The sequence below is a fragment of the Otolemur garnettii genome, unplaced genomic scaffold (genome assembly GCF_000181295.1).
Source record: "Otolemur garnettii isolate 467f Iridium unplaced genomic scaffold, OtoGar3 scaffold00013, whole genome shotgun sequence".
NCBI lineage: Eukaryota > Metazoa > Chordata > Mammalia > Primates > Galagidae > Otolemur > Otolemur garnettii.
In genome coordinates this window covers 13,073,357-13,083,069 of record NW_003852408.1, presented here as the reverse complement: position 1 = coordinate 13,083,069, position 9,713 = coordinate 13,073,357, and the positions used below count along the sequence as shown (strand labels likewise).

Sequence of the window (9,713 nt, the reverse complement as noted above, 5' to 3'; positions counted from 1 at the left end):
CTTTCTTCTTTCCCCCATGTACCTTTGTTCTGGGGTTGAGGAGATGTTAGGGGATTGTGGTGTGGACCACAGAGGAGAATTTAGATGTTTAGAATAAGGCTGACAAGGTGTGTTGCGAATGGGGGAGTTCCATGTAAAGGGAACCCTTATTTCAAGCTTTAACTTTGGGAGGAATCTTTCTAAGACAAATTGTTTTCAGCAAGGGCTTAAGGAGTATGAATCACCCAGAGTATCATTATCAGAAGCAGAAATTGAGAAAATTGAGATATTATAGCATAGTTATATGTTGAAAGGCATCCAGGGGGAAAGTAATGAAGTAGGAGAAAGATAGGAGAAAACCGCTATTGGGATGTCTTTGAATAAGCTTCCAGTTTTAACCCTTGTGGAGTAAATCCATTTTCTTTTCCCCAACCAGTCTTCCATATGCCCCTATTCTGTGAGTGGCTTTATTCCCCCAGCCAGAACATCTGTAAATTCAGGTAATGTCTCCTTCCTCTGGTAAAAGCCAGGCCTCTGTACTGGTGTACTTAAGGCTGCTGTAACTAAGTACCACAGACTTGGTGACTTAAACAACGGAAATTTATGGCCTTGCAATTCTGGAGGGTGGAAATCTGAAATCAGGGCATTGGCAGGGTTGGTTCCTTCTGAGGGCTGCAGGGGAGAATCTGTTCCAGGCCTCTCTCCCTGCCTTGTTGGTGGCCTTTGTCTCCCTTTATTTCTTCATATCACCTCCCCTCTATGCATGTCTGTCTTCAAATCTCCCCTTATTTTATTTATTTATTTATTCTGAGGCAGAGTCTCAAACTGTCACCATAGGTAGAGTGCCATGGTGTCATCATAGCTCACAGCAACCTCCAACTCTTGGGCTCAAGTGATCCTCTTACTTGAGTTCTTTCTATTTTTAGTAGAGATAGGGTCTCTCTTTTGCTCAGGCTGGTCTCAAACTCGTGAACTCAAGCAATCCATATGCCTCAGCCTCCCAGAGTGCTAAGAATTACAGGGTGGTGCCTGTGGCTCAAAGAGTAGGGCATCGGCCCCATATACTGGAGGTGGTGGGTTCAAACCTGGCCCCAGCCAAGAAAAACTGCAAAAAAAAAAAAATAATAATAATGATAATAAAAATAAAAAATAAAAAAAAAAAATTACAGGCGTGAGCCACCATGTCCATCCAAATCTCCACCCCCCCACTGTTTTTTTTTTTTTTTCTGAGACAGAGCCTCAAGCTGTTGGTAGAGTGCCGTGGCATCACAGCTCACAGCAACCTCCAACCCCTGGGCTTAAGTGATTCTCCTGTCTCCATCTCCCATGTAGCTGGGACTACAGGCATGTCCCACAATGCCTGGATATTTTTTGGTTGCAGCCATCGTTGTTGTTGCCTGAGCTGGATTTGAACCCGCTAGCTCAGGTGTATGTGGCTGGTGCCTTAGCTGCTTGAGCCACAGGTGCTGAGCCCAAATCTCCCCTTTTTATAAGGACACCAATCACATTAAATTAGAGTCCACCATAATGACCTCATCTTAAATAATTAAATCTGTAACAACTCTATTTCCAAATAAAGTCACATTCTGAGATATAGATGATTAGGGCTTCAACATATGAATTTGAGGGGGACAGAATTCATCACATAATGGTTGCCAATGCTTATTTACTCATCTTCAAAATATCTCTCATATCTGCCCTCTTCCACTCATGTTCAGGTCCTTGTGGGGGCACATTCCACCATTGCAACTGTCTTTCTAAAATGTTTCCACCCTTCTCCCCTTCCCTAACCCATTCTTATACAGAAAAGTGAAACTATTCTTCTTAAGCATTGCTTTCAATATGTCATTCTCTTGCTCAAAAAACCTTTGGTGTGTCCTTATTTAGCAAATAAGTTCCAGATCCTAAAATCTGGTCCTCATCAATAAAAACTAAACCTATTTTCCTTTCTAAAACTCCCGTCTTCCCCCCCCCACTCTGCCCCAGAATTATCAGATTATTTAATATCCCTATAGGTTTTATGTTTCCAATTTTCCATCTTTCTTCTTTCCCCCATGTACCTTTGTTCTGGGGTTGAGGAGATGTTAGGGGATTGTGGTGTGGACCACAGAGGAGAATTTAGATATTTAGAATAAGGCTGACAAGGTGTGTTGCGAATGGGGGAGTTCCATGTAAAGGGAACTGCCTATACAAGGGCCCAGAACATAAACAGGCTGGGCATGTTTTGGGAAATACAAATAGGGATGAGTTGCTGGAAGAAATAGGGTGGCAGAATGGGGGAAGGACCACAGCTCTGAAGAGCTTGATGAAGCAAGAACTTGAATTCTCTGTGGGCCAGATGAATTGCTGGGACTTTCCCCCCACAGACAAGTAGTTAGTAGGTGACTTATCACCAAATCCATGGCAGTGGATACTTTGACTTGTTAATAACAGTATCTTCAAGGCCTAGAAGAGTGTCTGTCCCATTGTGGGCTTAGTCAAGGATGACCCAAGAGCACACTGAGACAAGAACTTGGGTGTAGGTTGTGTGAAAGATGATCCCAGAAATCACAAATGAGGGACAGGGAAAGTGGCTGCAAAAGAAAAGAAGTCAATTAAAGTGATTTGTTGAATCAGTTACCACTGTGGGCAACTGTGAATCTCACTGGGGACCCTCTGAAGAATCATACTGAACATTCCTCAGAATTGTCCACTAAGGTCTGGGGGAATCTGGGATATTTTAGTACTAAACTCATTTCATAAGTGATTGAGGGTTGTCTTTGGGAATGTTAAATCCTAGGCACTTCAGGGCCATTTGGAACACAGGTAGGCAAGTCCCCTGGCATTGGAAAAACCTGCAGAATGGGAAGCACGGCTTCCCAGGCTTGAGGTGGGAAGATGTTGATGGGTGCAGGAACTGTCCAACTGCAGCTGCAGGCAAAAGGGCGGGCAGCAGCTGCATTCACTCCCTGTGAACACCTGGATGAAGCTGTAGGATGTATAGCTTACTTCCCTGACCTCTTAAAGGTTGTTGAGAGAAGGAACACAATATACTCATGGAGGCCAGGCATAGTAAAGCACAGGATTACGTAAATGTTTGAGGATAAATGAGAAAGAAAAGTATAAGAGGGAAATGTGGGCAAGTGGCAGGCGTTAATCAATTTGATGAGAACCAGGTACAAACAAACACAACTGGTCTAGTGTTGGTTTTAGCTACATCCTTGAACACAGTAGAGGGGAGAGAGTAAGCATAGCGACAGGACTGAGAATCTGTGTTATCTACAATTAGTTACTTACTTTCTCTGGCTTGCTTAAATGGGTGAGATGTGGTCTGGCCCCCGTCCCAATTCATTAGAGAAACCCAATCTTGATACCTGCCCATTTGTTTACACCTGTGAGCCCCCAACGAGTGTGAAAGTGCTTTGAGAAACATAAAGCTCTGAAAATAGGGCATTCTGGTGTCTGTTTGTTCTGAGCATGGGTGGTCAGATTACCCACGCCTTTAAAAGATGTTGGGTTACCAGGAGCAAACCAGCAAGAACCACCAAAATGTTAAATATGTTTGCCCTTTGACCTTAGCACTGGTCTGTTGGTTCTTGGGGGCAGGATGGATGGAGCAGCCTGGCAGGGACCATAATGCAGGAGGTGGAGACTCGCATGAAATAGTAGGGGTCAAGCCTGTCTGACACGGGGGATGAAAGAAATGACTCTAGGCAAATATGGAACTCACCTCCCCATAACATGAAGGATGGGCAACTAGACCACACAGAGTGGCTGGGGCGTGGGTGGGGAAGGCTGCCATGTCAGCTGTGGTCCCACTCTCACTTTCCCCATTTCAGAAATGGTCAATGTAAGGAAAACAAGGGAAAAACTGGCCTTCCATCAGAAACCTGTGCCCTCTTCATCCTTGCCCCTTACTCTGGTCCTGCTTCTCTCCCTTTGCGGACTCTGGCCAAGCTCAAACACCGCCCATCCTGCCTCAAGGCAAGGTCACAGACAGTGTTTTCATGAAAGTCTACTTTAATGATTGAGATTTGGGTCATCCAAGGACTGCCCCTCTGAAGGGGAATGGGGAGGGCATTGGGGCAGCGAGGGTTCACTTAAGCCTCAGTCGGCAACAAGATTTCGTTCCGCAGTGGGAAATGGCCCAAAGAAGCCCTAAAAGAAGAAGAAAAGGGATTTAGAGTCAGGATGTGGGAAGGTAGCTTCTCCCTCCTCCACCCTCCTTTCCTAAATATTTCAGTGACAGCCTGATTTGAGAAAGCCTTCACCACAGTGACACACCCACTTATGGAGAGCACGACCCTTGGCCCCCAAAGTCTCCTCCCCCCATGATTTTCCTTTAGGTCCTCCAAGGTCCTCCTCCCCTGATGATTTGCCTTTAGGCCAAGGCCTGGAGAAGAATTGCTGTTCCTTGTTTGCTTTCTCTGAAGCACCAGGGCAACTAGTCCCCCACAGGTAGGTCTTTGTCACTTAGCTCTGATTCCATTGCTCAGCAACCGATCTAGGTTTAAGATGTGCAGCTGCCAGATTATGGAACTAGGAACCTGGAGAGGATAAGGAGCCAGGACTCCCTATGGTGCAGGCTGCCCTTACATGTCATGAACAGCCAGCTGGGCTTCTCAGCTTCCTGCCACCACCTGAATCCAAGCCAACTTGGTCTCCCAACATCACTAGGGTGGCCTGTTAAAATCATCTATCACATTGTGACATTCCCTTCCTTAACATTTCCTGGTTAACTTCCCACTGCTCTTAGAATAAAATCTGAAACTTTTGCCATGATCATCCATGAGCCCTGTATGGTCAGTCTTAGGCCTACTTTTCCAATCTTATTTTCTGCCACTGACTTTTCTGTCTCTCCTCTAACATGCTGTGGTAGTCTTGTCTCAGGGCAATTGTAGTTGCAATGCTTTCTGCCCGGGATGCCTTTCCTTTATATCTTCCTCTGGCTGCCACCTTCTTATAATTGAGGTCTTAATACCCCTGCAAAAGGACCTTTTTTCAATGTGGAGGGATGTGATGTTTGCAACAGTCCAATCCCTACTGCAGTCCTTGAAAAGAAAGGCACAAGTTGTGCAGGAGAAAGAGCTGGAAATCAGATACCAGGGTCAAGGCTTGGCTTTGCCATGAACCTGTCATGCAGCCTTGAGTGAGACCCATGACCAACCTGGGCCTCAGTTTCTCATCTATAAATATAGGTGGTAGTACCAGATAGGTGGCTTCCAAAGTGGATTCTGAAGAGTTCAAAGATCCCAAGGAGATGCCTCAAAGCCTTGCTCTGGTGACTTACCCAGGCAAGGGGAAGGCTGAATATGAGGGCCTCTGGGCTGTGTATCCCATTCCATTTATCGCAGGGGACCTTGCTATCACTTGTTATCTTATACAGTAGAGCATATACAAGGAAGTATATGAGGAAAAGGAGAATATTTTATCTAACTTTGGAAACTCTGCAGCTTTCTCTGCCTATTTTAAATTCAGTGTTTTGTGCATGATCATATAGATCATTTCTTCCTTAGAGGCTCTCAGCACTTCTCATATGGGTACCCATGAATGATATGGGAAAGTGGGGTGCTCTTTGATTGGGAAAGGAAACATTCTTTCTTCAGCTTACCCATTATCACCCCAACACCCATTCCCTTCTTCCCTGTCTCCTTCATTCAAACAGCTCCTTGGTGATTCCAACCTCCCTAGGAGAAGCGAGATCCTCACCTTGACAGGGTTGGCCACTTCTCGCTTCAGAGCCTTAGAAACCACTCTGGAGGTAAAGCACTGATCTTTGTTCACCTTGGCCACAGGGCTCTGTGAAGAAGGAAGCAGGAATCAAGAAAGCAGGAAAGGGTGAGAGGACCCCAGAGGGAAACAGTAGGATAAAAAGTGAAGGCTTCACAATTCTTGAGAGGACACATGGGTCTCACCTTAGGGAAAAGGAGTCGAATTTTCTCCTTTTGTTTGCCCCTAGAAGAGACAGAGATGACAAACAGGACCTAGGTTTGCTAAAACTCACCTCCCTTCCCTTTTCAGACATTGATAATGGATCTCAGAATTGTTCCTTGCTGGTGCCAGACAGGACCTCTGAGTTAGTCTCCTCATAGTGCTCCTGGCAGCTCCTACCTGCAGTTTTAATACCCATTCCTTTCCTCCCCTGTCTGTCCACCCAACTGCATGAGCCAACCACAGGCCTCACTCACTTCCCCCTAGTGAGTTTAGTGGGGAAAGCTGCCTTCTCATCCCTCAGGCATGGATTTTGGGGGTTGAAGTGCTCCATTTGGGGGAATATATCTTGAGTGATGTCATTCTTCCAGAAAAGACCTGCAGGATGAAAGGATAATGCGAGTTGACATCTGTGACACTCTGACCCAGCCTAGGGACCAAAATGATCTCTCTTTCAAGTACATATTAGGATCACACTTTGCAGAGAGACAAATGAGACCATGTACAAAAATTGCCTAGTTCAGTGCCTAGCATGTAATATTCATTTAGGATTATGATTATAGTCTCTTTGCTAATCCCTTTGATGCTATTGTGAGGATTAAGTGAGTTTAGGCAGGTAAAGAGTGCGCAGGAAACTGCAAGGCAGTGATTATCAAACTTCAGTGTGCATTAGAATCTCCTGCTTGGCTTGTTAAAACAGATTTCTGTTTCCCACACACAGTGTTTCTTACACAGTAGGTCTGGAGTGAAGCTCAAGAATTAGAATTTCTAACAAGTTCCCTGGTGATGCTGATGCTACTGGTCCAGGGAAACACTTTAAGAATCACTGGCCTAAGGCACTATGCACATATTAGGCATTGGTTGTAATGATATACACTCAAGGCAAATTTCCTGTTTCCCCTCTCCCATTCATGAAACTGTGCTCTAAAAACAGGGTTGGCCATCTGTCACCAGTGTACTCTCCTCAGTGTACTTCCTTTCATTCCTTCTGTCAGACAATTTTCTCTGCTTCCTACTCAGAGGCAAAAGTGTGTGTGTGTGTTCTCCTGGCTGAGAATTGAAGAAGTCCTGGCTTTGGAAAAACTCAGGAGTTAGATGCTGGCCTCTTCCAGGGGCTTCTTGTAGAAGCCTCCGCTAAGCTCTTCCAGGACATTCATGTGCAAGTATCCCACTCATCTAGACCCAGCCCTGCTCCTGTCTCACTACCATCTCCATGAGGTGACTGTGACAAGAAAGTTTTAAGTAAAACCGTCCTGGGGTCACATAAGCCCCTCACTGTCTGCCCATTATTTGATCAGGCCCCAACCTCTGTTCTCCAGCTTTTACTTACCCTGGGGTACAATCTGCTGGAGTATGACTTGTAAATTCTGGAAGACTGGGGTGGTAAGTCCTTGGAGGGACCAGAACTGCCCCACTCCCACTTGGTCCTGACCATCTATGGGCAAATAATAGTGTCAGCAAGGTGCTTGTACAGCAACCTTCCAAATTCCAGTCAAAAAATCAGCTTCCTTGTACTGTCTGTCGCTCCTTGATCTCCTTATCTCTGTTTCCCGCGCTAGGCCCCTTCACCCTCTGCCAGTCCTCCTTCTTTCATTTTTCCCTTCCTCCATCACCACCTGCCATGTTCTTCAGCCCCCAAACCTTCTTCACCCTTGGTACTAACTTCCAGGTCAGAACCAAGCTTGCAAGCAAAGAACAGCCTGTGGAGGTTCAGGTGAGCAAAGGATAATCAGGTGGCTTGGTGGGGCATGTGGAAGCCGGTGAGCTGCATTTTAGGGAAGGCTTTGAAGCCTGGAGTGGTTAAGGAAGTGGCCTGGAATCCTTAGAAAGAGAAAGTATTGGTATATGTAGGCTTGAGGATCTGTATTCTCCTAAAGCCACAGTTTGCTCAACTGCGCATAGGGGTAGGACCGGAGCCAGGGAAGATAATCCTGAGTGATACACACACCGGATGGAATAGGGCGGGAGGACAGTCTCTTTTTTCCACAGTGGAATTACCATGAGTCATTCTAGACAGGTCTTAAGGGAATTTTCCTACCCAAGAAAACAGATGTCTAACAACAATGTCCTGGCCATTAGAGGTAGTGGAGCCTCCAGCATCCTGCAGAGAAGAAACAGTTTTGGGAAGGAGGGCTGTTTCTCTGAGACTGCGCTTCCAGGACTGCTGGGAAAGAGCTGCTGGCTCTGTCCGTGGTGCTGAGAGGATGCGGACGCCTGGAGTGACGATGGCGCAGGGCTGTATTGTGGGAGACGCGTCTCCAGGAGCCTTGGCGATTCTCCTCCCACCCACCTCCTCCCACAGTTCTTCGCGAATCTTCTGCATTGGCCTCTACTAAACCCAAGAATCGGAGGGGATGTTGGGTGTCAGACTGGGAGTTTGCGCTCTCTTTTCCACTCGCACTGCGCAGTAATTCTCGAGTCTGCGCAGTGCGTTTCTGAATGTTCGATGCGAGTCCGCGGGATCCCCCCAGGTTGGCGCAATGGGTAGGGGAAGGAAGAACGATGACTCCATTACCGCTCCATCGTATTTTAGCCTGGCTTAGCTTTCCCTTTCTTATTGGAAATTGGACCACAACCGTCAGACTCTGGGCTTACAACAAAGCCCTGGCTCTTCTCTGCTCCCCGGAGCCAAGACCCTGATGCCCGTGGAGCCGGGCTCCTGCTCCCCTGCAGACTACTCCGCCCTGGTCATCATCTCTTTCCTGGCCTTTGGGGGCGTCTTTGCTTCTCCTGTGGCCGCATAGATCGCTTATACCTCCCCCTGCCTATTTGTCTTCCCAGCTCCTCCCAAGTCCCCAATCCCCAATCTCCCCCTGAGCCCACTACACTTAGGTGCGAACCCCCCCATGCTGAGACCCATCCCAAGCCTACACCTCTTTCTGCGAGATACTTCCTACATGTATCTCTTCTCAGAACCCCAAGCAAACGTCTTTCCTCCTGAGTTTCCTAATCTTGAAACCCCCCGACCCGCTTCTCTCAGGATCACTCTGATACTGCCTGCAGCCCACCCCCCCACACACACCCATCCAGTTTTCCATCTGACCGTGGGCAGTAATGTCGCTGCAGCACCCCGGGCGACTGTTCAGCTGCAGGAAGCAAACAAGCATCCGGAGTCCCCAGGAGCCCCCAGGCCAGAACAGATGCAGCATCTTCCTCAGCTCCGCGCGCTCGCCGCCTGCCCAAGCCTCAGTGAAGGTAGCGACCGCAGCAGCAACGGCGGAGAGAGGCTGCAGCTGCCCACCTGCTAGCGGGGCAAGATTTGCATAACCCTGCTCCGCAGCTCCACCAATCACTAGGGGCCCTGCTGACGCCTACCCAACTCCCAGGTCCTCCTCCCGCCTCTCCCCAGTCTACACCTCTTGGATTCCTGACCCTGTCCCTTTTTGACATAAGCTGGGCCCAAGGACCACCGCTTCTACTCCCTGTTCCAAGGTGGGGGAGAAACGGATTGCGTATAAGATATTGGTGCAAATTGCACCTACCTCACAAACTGTGTCGTGAAAATTAAATATGAAAAGTAGGCACTTAATAAAATGAATTTTTATTATCCTTGACACTCACTTTACTCTCGCTCCCCTAAAAATCATTAACAATCGTATGGATTCGACACGTAAAATATTTCGCACATCCATCCACTTTTCTCCACATCCACTGCTGTCACCCTGGCCCAAACCACAGGGCTCTTTTGAAAAAGTCCATCTGTTGTGCTAACTAGTCAACTAGCTGATCTCTTGCTTGAATTCTTGTGTACTTATAAGCTACTTTGTGAGTTTTCCAAGCCATAGATTGGCATTTCAGTAGTTTTTCATTAAGTTTAATACTTT

The 9,713-nt window shown here is 47.1% G+C and overlaps 1 protein-coding gene across 1 annotated transcript; it reads right to left on the bottom strand.

The window, feature by feature from the left end:
* Positions 1-4,065: 4,065 nt before the first annotated feature.
* On the bottom strand, positions 4,066-9,038 carry RESP18 (regulated endocrine specific protein 18). The gene is made up of 6 exons (XM_003784922.1): positions 8,933-9,038; positions 7,220-7,324; positions 6,147-6,267; positions 5,863-5,913; positions 5,668-5,755; positions 4,066-4,116 (listed from the first exon to the last, which is right to left on the bottom strand). The coding sequence occupies exons 1-6, from the start codon at positions 9,036-9,038 to the stop codon at positions 4,066-4,068; spliced, it is 522 nt and encodes a 173-aa protein (XP_003784970.1).
* Between the last annotated feature and the right edge of the window lie 675 nt (positions 9,039-9,713).